This window comes from Drosophila simulans, chromosome X (assembly GCF_016746395.2).
Source record: "Drosophila simulans strain w501 chromosome X, Prin_Dsim_3.1, whole genome shotgun sequence".
Classification (NCBI taxonomy): Eukaryota; Metazoa; Arthropoda; class Insecta; order Diptera; family Drosophilidae; genus Drosophila; species Drosophila simulans.
In genome coordinates this window covers 18,031,069-18,048,138 of record NC_052525.2, presented here as the reverse complement: position 1 = coordinate 18,048,138, position 17,070 = coordinate 18,031,069, and the positions used below count along the sequence as shown (strand labels likewise).

At 46.6% G+C, this 17,070-nt stretch overlaps 1 protein-coding gene and 1 non-coding gene across 2 annotated transcripts in view; both read right to left on the bottom strand.

Annotated features, from left to right (window-relative positions):
• Nucleotides 1–6,276: 6,276 nt before the first annotated feature.
• The window catches only part of LOC6726363, a 54,100-nt gene continuing 43,306 nt past the window's right edge, over nucleotides 6,277–17,070 (bottom strand). The window contains 3 exon segments of the mRNA XM_044923784.1: nucleotides 6,277–7,440; nucleotides 10,376–10,501; nucleotides 10,852–11,288. Of these exon segments, the coding sequence (XP_044779719.1) occupies nucleotides 6,732–7,440; nucleotides 10,376–10,501; nucleotides 10,852–11,288 (1,272 nt within the window). The 3' untranslated portion in view covers nucleotides 6,277–6,731.
• On the bottom strand, nucleotides 12,139–12,210 carry Trnap-cgg. The gene has a single exon. It is a non-coding gene; the product is annotated as a tRNA-Pro (tRNA).

Below are 17,070 nucleotides of genomic sequence, written 5' to 3'. Positions count from 1 at the left end.
GGGGTTGCAAGGACTCCGTCTAATCACTGTCACATGCAGGCGTCGCTTGCGCATTCAAAGCGAGGCGAGGCGAGTCGAAACAAAGGCCAGAAGCTGGCGGGGAAGGGTCCGCCGTGCTGGACAATGCAGCGCAGGATGGCCAGGAGATGGAGGCTGGGGCACTGGCCTGCTGTTAATTCGATTAATTACAACAATCAGCGGCATGTTTCATGTGGCAGCGACAGTTCGCTGCTCGGAGGCGTGGCAGAAGGCGCAGGAGCTTAACAAATTGCCCCATGCTAATGACACGTCCCTGCCCCATGTTCCTGCTCATGTTCGCCAACAATCGAAGCATAATGACAATGATAGATTTCCCAATATCTGTCATGTTTATGGGCAAAACAAAAGAAGCGGGATGGCCGGCGGGAAGGAGGCTGGAGGAACAACAGGGCATAATTGGATATAACATTTATACGCAATCATCGACAGATTGCAAAACGATTAAGCCAACCCTCGAAGAAAGTCTTGTCCTGTGCCTGGAGAAAGTCGATTCCCATGGCATAGTTCCATCTCTATATATATAGTATGTATGTCCCTGCTTCCCTGATGAGCCAGCCGACGAAAGTAAATCCAATCGGGCAAGGAGCTGGCCAATATTCGACCCTGAAAAGCAAATGCGGGCTGGCCCACGACGAGTCCAAGTTCATTTGGCGTTCGTTGAACGCTTTTCGGGCAAACAGAAACAATCAACTTAATTTGGCGCCCGCTGAAAGCCCTGTGGCAGATAAATTAAGTCATTAGTTTGAGCTGCAAGTTGGTGGTGCTGATGGTGGTGGTGGTGGCAACGATGGACTGATGGGCACGAGAAGAAAGTTCCCGGCTAAAGTGGAAAATAAATTGGCAAACGTTTGTTTTGAGATTAACCGCGATTAGAACGTGGAACTGCGAGCGGCTGGGAGTGGGGTCTGCTTGGGGAATCGCAGCAAATGTTGCCATTATTTGATAAGCTCAAACATAGACACAGTACCCTCCTCCTCCTCCGCCTCCACCATGTGTTTGTGTAAACAAATGGCAAATGCGAGAATAATCGTAGGAGATTAAAAAGTTTCCTGCGCCCGCACAAAGCAAAAGGGGCAGCTCGAGCCCCAGGAGCTGGAGCTGGAGGAGGATTTGGAGCAGGAGCTGGAGTAGTGGACCTGCTCTGACGCGAGACAAATGAGTGGCGCACGTGAAGCGTCTGGCCCTGTCTGTATATCCCTGGGCCTAACTAATTTATGGCGCCTGCATACAAATTGCCCTGGCTTGCCGCCACATCCCATACCCACACTCCATCCACAAACAGTCCCATTTTCTCCGGCATTCGGAGGCAAAGTTACGGCAGGACTTAGTCTTAGCCAAGAACTACAACTATCCCCAGCCACCGGGAGCCGGGAGCTGGGAATCGAGAATTGAGTGAGCAGCCAGCTGGCAATTAAGATCCCAAACACACGGCCGGATAATCCCTGGATGCACATATTCATCATTTTGAGATCATTAACTAGCCATTTATGTGGGCTGCGTGAGGAATTGGGCTAGTGATGAATGTATCTCAGAACTTTTCATTGCCTGCAATCAGGACTAAGCCAAGAAAACGAACAATAAACTGGAGGCATGATATTCCAGCCTGGAAATCAGACAACATATTGGTTGAGTAACAACAGTTCTCACAAAGGCTTACTGCTTTTAAATTCTGAAATTGTTAGACATGAAATACTGGGAGTTTTAAAAAATATATTTTAATAAATAGCGATCGATTGCGAATCGTTTTACCTTAGAACACTTGCTCTAGAATTCTTAATAGATTGGTTTTAGAAGGATAAAATGTTAAGAGCTGTTTAATTTTTGGCTATAAAAGGTAGATTTCTTTTATTTTTCAAATTCAGAGGAAAAGTGATAAGCTGAATCCGTTCCTATCTAAAGAAGATTTTTAGCAATTTTTATTTTAAATCTCAGTTAAAGATTCCTATTTGAGTTGCTTTAAATCTCTAAGTTACTTTTTGCATGAAAATCTGATCCTTATATAAAAGAAATCTGATAAAAAATACTATAGAACTCGAATCGATTGTAAACGAGTTAATTAAACTATTAAGCATAAATTGTGGGTTCATTGCTTTGAATTACACACTTTAAGCAGCGAGTTCCTCTACCATTTAAGTTTCGCAACTATATGATTGCGACCCTTTAACGGCCATCGAGTTGCCCTTTTAGTCGTCGAATGTGCATTTTACTGCATGCAAGGAAAAGTTTTTAATTAAATCATGAACACAGCCGCACGTTATAAATATTTTTAGGGGCGGCAGGCCAACCAGCTCCGTGTTGAGGAACCATGTGCCTAAATGGAGGAGTTCGGAACTTTTGGGGGTGACAGTGAGCAAGACGAATAGTTGCAACGGGGTGACTGGAATCCACCCCGTCCTCCAGGAAGTGCAGCTAGCAGTAGTTTGTCTGCATCAGATAGCGAGCCCGAGTCCGGAGGAGGAAGAGAGGAAAAAGCGCAGCCAGAAAGGATATATGTTGAGAGTCCTTTTTAGCAGGCGACGCCTCCTGCCGCTTTACAGAGCTCTGTTAGCGGCTAACAGTGGTTTTTTCTTGGCGCCCTCGTCTCTGCTGCTGGCGGTTGGGGTGGCTCTGTCGGGTGGGGGGTGGCTGTGGAGTGGAGCGGTGGTGGGGCCTCAGCAAGTGGGCGTTGCCATTTCGCACGCATCTCTCTCGCTCGCTCCGCACTGTCTCCTTCGGCGACTGCTTCCCACTCCTCGGCTCTCGTCGCTTCTTCGCTCTGCTCAAGACGAAGGACACGACGACGACAACGCTGATTTGGCATTTGGCCACTCCCACGCCCACGCTCACGCAGCCCACTCCATGCCACCCCTTCCCTTTGCCACGGGGGGCAACCCCCACTTGACATGTGGGTTAGGACATCTTTCTAGCGGTAGCTGGGGGATGGATGCTGGCCACTCGGTGGGTTGGGGCGTCCAGCCGTCTCTTGATTGGCCCCGGGCACTAGTTTCGAGAGCAGGGGACCAAAGCATATTTATGGCATGCCCCAAGTGCATTGTCAACTACGGAGTGGCATGCGGAAACTATCCCATCACCATTCCAATCTCAGATACTCATATTTCACAAGGGCACTTGTGAGACCGGCAGCTCTATAAACTGCATCTTAATAAAGTAGGAACTACTACCTTTAACATAATACAATACCACATTACTTATGATAGTAAGTTGCTTAATTTTAAAAGCAAACACTTGAGTAATCACAAGAAATATATAGCAGTAAGGAAATATAGTCGTAAACTAATCCTATCGGAACAAATAGTAAAATAAAAGTATTTTCTTTGTTCTATAAGATATTTAATGAACATTTTCTTTTATTTCGAATGGTACAATTATATTATTCGATTCGATCTAGAGTAACTTCCCCTACTAAATATTTTGCCTCTGAAAGTTACTGGTTACATTTTCTGTTATTTATTTAACCAAACATGGATACATATATTATTTAACTTGCTTTATACCAAAGGAAATATGATAAATGTAACGTTTAGCCAGCTTGATCCCACCATACAAATGCCTAAATTCCGAGAACTAGGTTGCTCCCCCTTCCAGTCGAGGTAAGTCCTTGGCTAAAATTGCTTGCACTTGGATGTCGGAGTGAATCGGTCATGCCGCTGAACTAATTTGCACAAAGCAACCCGATCCCCAGATGGGAAGGAGTTGGGGGGCAGGAGCAGGAGCAGGAACAGGAACCGAAACTGAAACAGGACCATAATCGGCAACTGGATCAGGAGAGGAATATGCAAACAAGGTGAATTCTGGAATTTCCACTTTGAAGTTGACACAAGGCGGGCGCTGGCAGTTGTCGCATTACAATGGCTACAGGATGGGGAATTTGGATTGTAGGATTGGATTGGGTGGATCCGAGAAATGGGGCGGGGCACCGCAGCTTAGACAAATTGTTTCTTATGCATATTTTTCGCTCTTCGCTCTTGTTGTCATAGCATCTGGTAAATTATGCCGAGTATTTGCGTAATTAAAACATGAAAAGAGTTTGGCGCAAACTCGTTTAATTAATCAACCTGATGAGCGGTGGTGGCTTGGCCCTTTCCCATCCATTCCGCAATGCCAGCGATTTCTCTTACGGAGGCTTATCATAATATTTTCGGACACATTCCGCTCACCCCGCTTGATTGACAGCATCGCTTTGGATCCCCAACCATGTCGAATTGAAACATTATTTTTATAGATTTTTATGGCGACGACAAGGAAATGGGCGGGCCGTGTTGATAAGCATTTCGGGCAACAAAGGACATTTTCATAAGCACACTGATACTGATTATGACACCAGCCAAAGACAAAAGAAACCAAAATCATCCACCCTCTCAGCCCACCCTCGTGTCCTCGTGCGACCAAAAGTGCTGATAAGCAGCCCGAAACTATAGTTATATATGTATATATATCCTTGTATAGTGGTGCCCCCTAGGGGCAGGGTGGGGGGACTCCCCCCATCGGGCGCCCTCCTCACATGTGCCCGAAATCGAAATCTATAAATGACTTTTATTGTTATGGCCTGTGGCGGCGGCATCGGCATCGGCATCGTCGTCTTGGTCCTGGCTGGTGGCTGGTGGCTGATGGCTCCTTGGATCCCAATCCGCATCCAATAAGACGGCAAACTTTTGCATCGTATATTGAAAAGATGCGCTATCTCCATGGCAAAGTTTTTGCGGTCGTCGCAGACAAAAGACGCGTGTTCCCTTTTAAAGTTTCATTAATCAATGGCTCGGGTGGTGGCTGTGGATGTGGATGTGGCTGTAGCTATAGAAGTAGCTGGAGGGATTCTGCCACAGCTTTTATTATTTCAATTGCGGAACGGTGCCCGGGGCTCAAAAATATGAGGCATCATTTATCAGGCCGCCATTCCACTCCGTACACTATGCCATACCATTCCGTTCTGGTGCGGATTGGCTGTCTGGGCTGTGGATTTCAAATTGGCAGCAACAATGCCGTGATTAATGGCCGTCAAAGCGAAAGAGTCAACAAATGTCAAGCGACAAACTGCAATTGGCAAAACGGAGGGGGAGGACCACATCCCAAAAACCCCATACCATACCATTCACCATATACCATCCCATACCATGGTAGGAATCCCTTGGCCCGCGATGAAATGAATGCCAACACAACTGCGGGTTAATTTTTTCAAATGTTTGTTAATTACATTTATTGTTTCCTTTTGTTTTTGCATTTGCATTTGTTTTAGGTTTTTTTTTTCAAGTGTTTTTTACGCTCTTTTCTCTTTAGTTTTGATTTCTTTCACTTGCAATCGTTCTGGCTGCTTTCATTATTACTGATTGCTGTCCAAAACTCGGATTATGGGTTGTGTTTGTAATGTATATGCACGTATATATAAGTCTAAGCGGGTTTATCTTACACTTTAGATATTTTTGATTTAACTTTATGCCTGCTCTCTAACAATACAATACAAAAAAAATATTGGATAATCGCTCTTACTTATTTCCGATTATTAGATTATTACGATATTTAACATAGTTTCGGTAATTCGATAGATAGGTAGTATTGTTTATCGCTCGTAGATAGACTGATGCTTATACACACACTTTGGTTTCTCCCGTACTTAGTATATTCGCTAGGTCCTTTCGAACGCTAATTACGCATATTGATTAGTGTTACATTAGATTGCAAAAAAAAAAAGGATTAATAAATACACCCATATTGTAACTAGTTCGCTTGGTTATAATAGATATACACACGCACGCACACAAATCCTTAACTTTACATCGACCTATTTTAGGCGCTTTACATCTAACGCTGGATCATCGTGGATCTGGCCATCATACCTCATCTACAATCCAACTCGAAATCATCCAGCTCCAGCTACTTCTATACAACGTTCGCCGTGGAAAGAACATTCTTTAGCCTCGCACTAAACTAAACTTAAATAATAATCAACAACGTTGCTCCAACAGACTTAAAATGGAATCAGAACAAAAATCATGTGTGCTTAAGTCGTGTGCAGAATGTCTCAATATTTACACATCAAAGTTCACTTTTGCCAATTGCCCTCTAGCTCCTCATCATCTATCTCCCATCATCTGACTCTACTCTACGATCCTGCGGCTCCTCCGGATTCGAAGGACACATGGAAAATCGAACATTGATCGGTGGGGATGTTTAGCTCTCTCGATTTCGCAGGTCCACAAATCCGATTCTCCTCCAGCCGCCCTGTGATTCACTCCACATTCATCAGTTTAGTCCTTCGTTTATTTTTTTAACTTTTTGGCACTGCTTTGAATTTCTTTTGGCACCGCACGCTTCGAGCGTGAAAATAAAATTATTTATGCATATACATAGATAAATACGAATATATCTATATGGTGGAGTATGTAAAAAAAAAAATGGATCCCGCTAATACGTCAACAGTTTACAAGGAAAATATGTACAGTATGTAGTGGAAACGAAATTAAAATTAGTTTAAAAACGAATGGGGGGCTATTCTCGAATACAACTAAGTAAACATATTGTCTCTTAAATGTTAGGATCTAAAATGTCTGCAAATTCAGCAATTACTTTTCTGTAGGCTAACTAAACTAGGCCTTTAAAACTATAAAACTTGAACTCAGTCAAAGCAAACGAAGATTTGAATATCGATTCTGGATTTCTGCATCCTTCCGCTAGCGTTTTCTCCCCCGTCGATTTCCTCAGTTGCGGTTGTAAAACTTTCTTTGGTAGCGCTTGCAGCCGCTTCCGATGCTGCCAACGCCTCCGCCTCCTGCCCCTCCGCCTGGTCCACCGGCGGATCCTGCTCCTCCTCCTCCTCCTACTCCTCCAACTCCTCCACCGCCGCCCATTCCTAGGCCCAATCCCATGAGCTGTTGCTGTTGCTGCTGCTGTTGGTGATGCTGCTGATGCTGGTGCTGATGCTGCAGCCCGAAGCCCGAGTAGAATTGCTGACTCGCCGCTCCAACTCCAACTCCAGCGCCGACTCCAGATCCCGGCACAACAGCCCCAGCGGCGCCCATGCCCAGGGCTTTATTTTAGCTGGACGCACCCAGTTGATTCTTCATATGGGCAGCGGCGGCGGCGGCAGCAGCAGCAGCGGCAAACGGCGAGCCACCGCCGGTTGGTGTCTGTGGGCCATTGTTGTTGTTATTGTGATCGCCGGGGGTGCGCGGTCCGTTGACCATGCCCACGCCATTCACATTGCCGCCACCGGGTCCGCCGCCCAGCAATCCACCAGCGGTATTTTGCGCTCCGGCCGCTCCCGTCGGTGAGCCCTGGCCCAAGGAGGAGACGTGTCGCTTGAGCATCGGATGATTGGCCATCGAGGCGAAGACCAGGCGCTCCTCGTAGTCGTACTCGCAGAGTATCTTGTTCTCGCACAGGTAGAATCGGTCGCCCACGCAGAATCTGAAATAACCGGAAAACGGCAGCGGTTAGTACTACGGAACAACAAGTCGCATAGGAAGTGGAAACGATTTTTCCACACGCTTAGGCAGCCCCAGAAATCGGTGGGGGGAATCAAAGGCACAACGACAAAGACAACGACAACGACGATGAGCGATGACAATTGACAGCGGTTATGGCGACTGTAGCTGCCGCACCCCGGCAACTCAGGAACTGCCGTCTAAAAACAAAAGCAAAACGGTTTCAAAGAACAAGGACAGCTACTCAGCGAATGGCAGACAGGACGGGACCGAAACAGGACCAGCACAAGGACAAGGAAGTCAGATAAGCGCTAGGCAATGTCGCTCCGCTGTCAGCAACAGTTGGTGTGGCAGGAGCATAGGGTGGCTGGAGCAGAGGAGCCTGGAGAGCTGGCTCCACTTGGGTTGGAGTACGGAGTCGAGAGTACATTCAGCCAACTGCAAATAAAGTTGGCTCCCGGCAAGCTCTGCCGCCTGGGCATGGATGGAGCCCTTTGTCAAAATATTTATGTTAGCACCTGTACGGATGGCGGAGGCGGATGCCACGCCCACTCCGGCCCACAGCAAACAGATACACTCGATGCAAACCGAAAGGGAGCTCGCATTACAAACGAAAAAAGCCGAAAAAAGGATGCGATTCACTTGGGGATGAGATGGAGTCGCGTTGAGCAGACGAGTGGATGTCCTTTGAAACCAGCTATATCTGGTATTGAAAAGTGAGAAAGACCAAGCATGATTGTGCTTATTCCTTAGCACACAAACGGCAAGAGGTGCACGTTTAGGGATACCACTACTACTTTCTTATCTGGTAGAACTTGCAAGTTGCCTCGAACTTTATCCATCCTTTCCATCACATATCCTGCTATCCTGCTGCAATACTCTAACGCCCTCCGCCTCCGCCGGCGTATGCAAAAAAGAAACGTTTAAAGTTTGATTCCCCGAGGAGGAATGGCACGGGAACACACTGCATCCGTTTTGGCAAGGAGTCTGGGTAAATCAGCTTACAGCAGACTTACAGCGGATATGAAATTTGGCTTTTGATTTACGTCAACATTTTGTTGGCCCGCTGGTTTCGGTTGCGTGGCCAAATCGATTGACGGCCCATGTGGGCGTGGCAGGGAGCAGTGCACAGAAATCTGGCCGGCCGGAGCGGGCAAAAAAGCGCTTTGTTTATCTACCAAAACAGGGCAACAAAAGTCCATGAAAACGAGTCAACAAAGTCGAAACTTTTGCTTCTTTTGCCGCTGGCCTGGCATTGAGCGCACCTGTGACATGGCGATGGCGATGGCGATGGCAATGGTGATGGCTATGGAAATGGACACGGACATGTTGATAAGTGAGTGCCTCTGTGCGGGACTCGCACATCCGGGCATTTCGTCCGCCTCCTCCTCCGGCTCCATTCCCCGTCGATCAGAAGAAACCAACAGCAAATTGTCAACAGGAAGTACATACCAAAATAAAATCGGAAAAAATATTGTAAAAAATTCGCGTGGGCGAAAGATTTGACTTGGATGTGACTCCAATCGCAGGAGAGCAAGGATGTCGTCGTCCAGTGCTGACGACAGGAAATTATGCAAACCTCACCGACGACTGCGAATGCATTTTGCAGCATTTCCCAAACAGCAACAGGACTCAGGACTCGGGAATCAGCGGCAGGACTCAACAGGAAAACTCTTTTTGTTTGCCAAATGAAAGCCCGCATTTTTAATGTGGCCATCCGAACCATCCGACCAACCAACAAGGCGGAGTGGAGCAGCCGCTGGCCATGTGGCCACGCCTCAATGGATTTTTTCGGCAATTGAATTAATTTACGTGAAAAATTGATTAGCAGCAGGAGGGGATGCATCTCCACTGGCCATTTTGTATGGATAACGTGGTGAAATATGGAAAAACAAGGCCTATCATACTCTCAATCCCTTGATATTAGACTAAGCTATATCTGCTTAGAGAGTTCTATATTATTCTAGCGTAAGTAGGATTATAAAAGTCAAAAGTTTGCCATAATGCCATCTCCGCAAGGGTGAAGTTCCTCCAAGTTCGTTGCTCCTGTTGCATTTTTAAAGCCAATTCTCGGCAATGCGAAAACAAAGGGCCAGCAGGAGCGCAAAAAGCGGGGAGATTCCCGGATAAGGAGCGGTGGCCAAAACGGGTGGAGACGATTCTCACAATATGCCAATATGTTTTAACATTTATTTCAATATTTTTTACCAGCCAGCACCGTGTGGCGGCGCTTTTAATATTTAATGTTCGCTCCCTTGTTGCGTTGCACAATCGACGACTATGCCGGAGGTTTCTGGTGGACCGGGAGCCACGGAGGCATATGTGCGCCCTCATTATTAATGCAGAAACCCGAAACGAAAACGAAACCAAACCAAACCAAGCCCAACCAAACGAAACGAAACGAACCGGCCAAATGGAAGAATGAGACGCGACCCCATCCACTGGGCAATCGGACTGCAGTTTAAAGCTCTCCAGAGTGACATTTCACGAATTGGCCAAGTCCAATAAAATATTTGAGGCCTTGGAATGCTGGGCGATGACTTGATGGCACCCAAAAGGGTTCGGTTCGTTCGGTATGTTCCGTTCAATGTGAAATTTATGCGGTTTTCATAGAAAACGTATGACACTAAAGGGCCTTTTTCTTCCCACCCCATTTGTTTAGCCGTTAGCTTGTAAACGACGGCAATTTGCTGCCTGGCAGCACGTTAATAAAACTTCAAGTGCCACTTTGGGCCCGCTCCGATGGGCCAAAGATTAAAAAGGGATTCATGCGGCCACCTTCAATGCGAATCTCTGTGCAAATTGCCCATAAAAATGCTTGCGAAATCGTTTAGTCGCTCCTCCCACACGATGGATGATGGATGGGCTGCCCACAATGCGGCAATGGGCCAGTTTGGCCAGATCCCTTCGATGCTCACCTGTGGTTACACTGCTGACAAGCGAAGCACTCCAAGTGATAGACATTGGTCCTTGCACGCATCACCATCTCGAAGGCTGGAATCACCTTGCTGCAGGCGGCGCAGTAGCCTGTGTTGCCAAACAATCTGCGGGGAAAAGTTATGAAAGAGATTAGTAAAGAGGTTGATGTTTATATCGTTATATAATAGTTCTCATTTCTTCAACTAAGCATCTATACTCTTCGCTATCAAATTGAATAAACAAGAATATACAAAGGTAGCATAGGTGCAATACAAAATGAACTGTTTAAATATTAATTACTCTTAGCAAGAAAGCTATTTTAAAATAATCACAGAATAGAGTGCATACTTAATCTATATGCATTATAGAGCTAAGTTCTCAAGAATTTGTATCATTTTTAGCTTAACAAATGACTAACTTCTAGGTATATACTACACTATCAAATGGAATTAGTATTTCCTAAATCGCAGCTTACCTCAAGTAGTCCCGCTTGCAGAGCATCAGGTTGCCCTTGGTGTAGAGCGTGGAGCCCACCTCGCCCAGGCGGCAGTCGCAGCAGCCGCACTTGAGGCAGTCCTCGTGCCACAGCATGTCCAGGGCGCGGAGGAGGTAGCGATCCTGGATGTGCTTGCCGCAGCCGGCGCACAATTGGCTGCCGTTGTTGTTGTTATTGTTATTATTGTTGGCAGCGGCAGCGATGCTCTGGACATTCCCGTTGCCATTGTTGCCGCCACCGGCACCGCCGGAGTTGACCACATTGACCACGTTCCCATTGCCATTGGGATTGGGCCCGTTGTTCTGGCCACCGCTGTTCATGCCGGCGTTGCTTTGCTGCGACTGCTGCTGCTGCTGTTGGTTGGAGGAAAGCCCGACGAGACCGGGTTCGGTTTTGGTAATGTCCATAGTCATCATCTGCAAGGGGACAGGAGGAGATATAGTTATTACTCAAGGTTCCACCGCCGGAGTTTTGTGTGTGTGTGTGTGTGTACATTAAGGCTACCGAATCCCCACGGCCTCTTATACGCGTAGTGCGGCACGAACTGCCGCATGATCGCCTGCTGCTCCAGCTCCCTCGCCTGCACGTGGGGCACGAAGAACTTGTCCATGTTGTAGAAATTGACGCGTTCTTCATCTTCGCAGTGTATACTAGCGTTGTAGAGGAACTCCATTTCGATGTTTCCCTATTTCCTCCGATTTCAACAGTTTTCTTAGAAAAATGATCCGCGCAAGATCAGAATCAGATCAGATCTTCTAGCAGTGTTGGCAGTGTAATGCCAAAAACACAAAAAAAACATTTTACGGTTATGGTTATGGCTAAGTTCTCAGAAGAAAACCACTATTTTAAAAATAAGATTTACTAATCAATGCATCGAAAAATGGGATTTTTGGGGTGACATCATAATATTAGTTTGGTAATTGTATTATAGCTATTTTTTGTTTTTTTGTTGTGTAATTGTTTAGCTATTTCTTGATTGTAAATTTCTTCAAGTGTCGGCCAATGGCAAAATGTAACGGTAATTAGCAGCTGTGGCACAGTGTTGTGAAATGCGCGCCTCTGCGGCGGCGTCAGTGTACAAAAGATCACTATTATGCAGCATACTTTTGGGCTGAACACTAAAATGAGCTTGGGATTCGCACATAATTCGCAAGCTTATGCAAAATATTAATACCCCTCGAAAATGCAATTTCCACAATGAAATGGAATAATATTCATTTTAAACATATTTTCACATCTAAATAAAAAAAAACTACTCTTCCACTTGGGCTCGTCCGGGAATTGAACCCGGGACCTCTCGCACCCGAAGCGAGAATCATACCTCTAGACCAACGAGCCTCGTTGAATGACCTTCTGCCAATCACCCAATAAAAACTTAGCGATCGTCTTCCGCACTTTCTCCTTTCGTTCATCCCCTTGCTAAGAATCTCAACCAGCGATTGTAAGGAACTTGAAACCTTTGTTTGGCAAATTACGATAATATCTCATATTTTTCGACTCGCTTTAAATGGTGCTCCTAGTCCCCAACATAGTATGTTCCCAACTGTTGTCGCCCGATAACGTTGACGTTAACAGAAACCAGCAAGGCGAGCAGCCAACAACAAATCAATACAAACAAAAGGCCCATTTACCCATACACAATTTCGTGGTGGAATGCCAAGCGGCGATTTAAAATAACGAGATTTATGACAAATTGGCGCCCCCCATCCCTTGCCACCGCTAAATAGTTTGTTGCAATGTGCAAATTTCAGCAAGCAGCGGGGAAACCCTAAAAATATGCAATGCCACCGATGCAGCGATGCACTCACTACACTGAACAAAGCGGGGAATCATTGCCTTTTTATTATTTCTTTTTAAGAAACAACAATTGCTAATTGTAAATTTGGAACAAAGGATAATAATGTTCCTATGTCCTGGGAACATAGTAAGAAGCTTCTTTGGAACTTAATACAAATGTTTTCTTTATCTGCCTGTCAACGAATCTCTTCAAAGTTTCAGGAGAACTTTAAGCACTTGGCGCCCTGTATTTTTCACAGTGCATCATTCTTTGCCCGCCGCAGAAGTTGGACACACAATGTGTGCCGTGTCTGGTTCTGCCTTTGGCCGCCTCTCTTTTCGCTGATTGCCCTCGTCCGTGTCCGTTGTCGTCCCCTGTCCGTTGCCCCTGTCCGTTGCCCATCGCCGGACAACCGGGCCAAATGGCTCGCATTAAGCCCTGCGCCATGTAGCGCCAACTGTGACCTCGACTTGACCACGGCCCAGGGAGTGGGCGTAGTGGGTGTAGGGGTTATGCAGCTGCTGGAAATGACTTTAATTAGACGGTCGCCTCCGATCCCCAATCCCCACGTGCCCCCCACCGCCAGTGAGTCGGCGGAGGGCGGGTCGAAAAGTCATCAGCAGTTGATGCCCGCCGGCCAGCCGACGAGGACTCCAGAATGCCAGATGGGTTGGTGGTGCAAGTGGTGCAGCCTGGGTGGCTGCCACTGGACTGCTGCGCCGCCGACTCATAAAAATTCAATCAAATCAATTTATGTAAATTTAACGCGACGTTTCAAACAATAACAGGACCGGACTGGAGGACCGTAGGAGTGCAGGCCGGGAAATGGGTTGGGGTATGGGGTATGGGGTATGCAGCGCATCAAAACTCAATTTTGGCAGCTGCAACATGCAACGCCAACGTGGCCCCACTCCCCGCCAGCGCAGACTGCATTGTTATTTAGTTTAGACAAATGAAATCGAATGCTAAACGCTGCTCGGAAAAGCGCGCGTCCATATTAGATTTTCATTTTCAATTGCATTGCCACCAGCGCGGACGCCCACTCAATGCCAAAGTGGGCGTGGCTGCATGAATGCTTTATCAGGCCACCGCTACTTCCTTTCCCCCCGCCACATTTTCATAGTTTTGGCCAACCGCCCACCGGTTTTTCTCTGTGTGCTGTGGACGCTCAATTAATTTATGCATTACATTCCCACAAAATGCTTTTCAATTTGCATCCAATTTTGGAACGATGCAGAGATAGGCCACTGGCAAATGATCTCGCTGCTGCTGCTGGCAGTTTGATTGATTGATTGACTCACCCACTGACTGACTGATATGTAATTAGTTTAGTTAGACCGCGATCGAAGTCTTTAAATCCAGCGCTGATTTGTGCCTAACAATGGTCCACTAAGGATTTGCCAATTCTTCGGATTCGAGCAATAGTCCCACCAAGAAGTCAAACAAACTCACATGTTTGTCCAGTTGTTCGGAGTTTTCTTCTATTATTTGAGTATTAAATGTTGCTCTTTTCATATAAACAAAGATCCGCTTATAATTATTATTTTACACATTATTCATTAAACGCACTTCTGATTTCGTAGTTCCCCAGGCGAGGAAATCCGGAATTCTTCCGTCTGTGGAACCACCCTGCGCAACCCTCATTTCCGCTCCCCTAAGCCCCTTCCTTCCCCCTTCGCCAAAAAAGCCTTTACCAAACTAATTGCGCGACCAACGACACTCATTAAAGCCAATCAATATTCAAATTTCACGTGCCAGGTGAGCTGGTGAGCTGGTGGGCTGGTGGGCGGTTCATCGTATTCCGGTCAGTGGTTTAATACCCGGGGGCACCTCCTTGTGGAGACCCGCTGGCGTTTTCACAGTTTAGTTTGCTAAGCGGCGGGGGATGGGGAGGGACTGCGGACGAGCGGACTGGGTTCGTTCCGTTCCGGACGAGGCGGTCTATAATTATGCATATGCATGTGACCCAAGTTAGTGGCAAGTTAAACCCTTTTTAACCCCAATTCGTGGCACAAAGCCAAGGGGGTTTGCTCCTCTGGAAATTACGGGTTTGCACGCAAGTTAACGGAAGTTACTTGCTTGCTTACTGGCTTGGCCAATACCACTTTCCCCCCTTCCATCGTCGCCTTGCTCGTTTTAGCCCTTTTCTTTCTTTGTACCTTCAAGGCAAACGAACCTCTTGGAATCGAGCTGATTTCTGCGGTCAGTTATGTTCTTTATGGTTTATTTATTTGGCCGCTGCAATTTTGTGTCACGTTTAATGCACCTTGCAACGGGGGTTGGCCCTGCGCTTAAGGGTTCTCCACTCGTGTGGAGCGCTTTTAATGACACTAATTAGTGGCGGGGCTCATGTGACAAACGCACCAGCGGGCGGAAGCGGGTGGAGTCGGCTTGGAAAAGTGGGAAATGGTAAAACGGGGGGGAGATGGAAAATCACGCGGCTGAAATCCAACGAACAACAGCTGTGCGCTGCATCATCCCCATCCTTAATTGGTAATTAATTTATTTTGCATAATTTTTCGCGCCGTCGTCTCTGCTGCGCCGCAGCCATGCACATTATGCCGCTGACATGTGAGGGGAGTGGGCAGGGGAATGGGGCATTTTCGGGGGGTTGTTGCACGTATATTTACTTTACGGACTTTGGCGACTCGCGGGGCAGTTCGGTCACAAAGGTGTCAAAAAGTGCGAATTAAGTGCGAATAAACGTGCTGAGCGTGCAGCGGTAGAGACAGCCAGGACCACGCCCCCTCCAATCGGGCAGCCGCCCCTGCAACACCACCATCCCCCAACCCTCCCGAAACATCCGCACCACCTGTCTCGCATTGCGAAAATTTGCATCGAGTCACGAAAAATAAATGTAAATTTAATTTGCATACGCAGCGCTGGAAAATCGCGACGCGGGAGTTGGGAAAATATTTATAATGAAATTATGCGAATAAAAATGCCAAAGGGTAATGAGGGATCCTTTGATCCTTTTATAATAATTGATTAAGCAGAAGTGTGAAGCCTTGAGACAGTATTTACTTCATTATGCATATATTTTGAAGCGGTTTTTTCTTAAATTTGTCAAAAACTTTAATGGAAATCGTTAAAAAAAAAATAATAAATAAAAACTTTCACATACACGCTCGCTAGCATCCAATTCCATTTGGAATGTCCTTTGGCCATGCAAGGCTTCGCAGGACGTCCGTCCCACTGCCACCTCCTGGCCACCCAACCACCCACTTTCCAGGCAAACTTATGCACAACAAGAACAAATTACCAGCAACAAAGGCGGAGGTTGAAACAAAAAGCCCAAGGAAAAATAAGGAATGAAAAACGTCAAGTACGCGACATGAAAACTAAAAACAAAGCCACGACCATCGCACAAAACAACAACAACAAAAAAAGTATAAATAACGAGAAGGAAAATTAAAATAAAATAAAAAAGAACAACAAGAAAACAATCAAAATTCATTTTTAATTTTTATGCCATAAAAATGCAAACGAAGACGCGGTGCGCAGGTGGATGGTGCGGTGAAATGGTCACCAAAACGCCCAGGCACGAAACTCCTCATTTCCAGGACAAAGTCCAACCAGCCGGGTGGATGGGGATGGGATTGGGATGGGGAATGGGGAGCATGGAAACATGTTGCGCAACAAGGCAAAAACGTCCTGCAACGGTTGGGACATGTTTTATGCCATTTATATTGTTTTTTCTTCCCGGACTTATTATTTTCTCTCGTTGGGTGAAAACTTTCAGGGGTTCTTCTGCTGCTGCGGCCCGTGGAAAATTGTGAAAGGAGCCTTCAAGTGGCTGGCCAACAATTAAATTCCCATTGCGAGTAATTGCGAGCTCCCGCTCGAATTTACTGTACTCAAACTGCCATAAATACTAATCAAAATCAAATGCACGCACCGATTGCGATTGGTGTGGGTGGGGTGGTGGGGCAAGGACACTGAAGGGGCATCTAGGGCGACACTTGGTCCTGTCATTGGCAGCCATTGAAGCCATCGATGTCCTGGCACACACCGAAAACCAAGCTGAACAGGCGACAAGCACCACGTATCCCCGTACTTAAAGCCAATTTTGGATATATTCTTGGATTGGTTATGTAGGTGGATAGGATGTTAACTTTAGATATCGAAATGAACTCTGATCTTTTCCAGTGCACCTACCACATTTTTGTCGCCTGAGCACTAGAGTTTCTGTGGATTTCGAATCCGTTTGGAAGTGTGCCATCGAGTGGCCCATCAATGTATTGTTGTGCCTTCGATCCGAAAACAAATGCTGCCACATGCACCACCATCCATCGGCCCCATCGCCGCCGCCACTTCTTCGTTCTGCACCCCACAACAATTTACCCCCATTTCCAGGCAGCCAACCACCCACCCCCCTGCAGCCCAGCAATCATCGACCCGCATTGTTGTTTGATTTATGC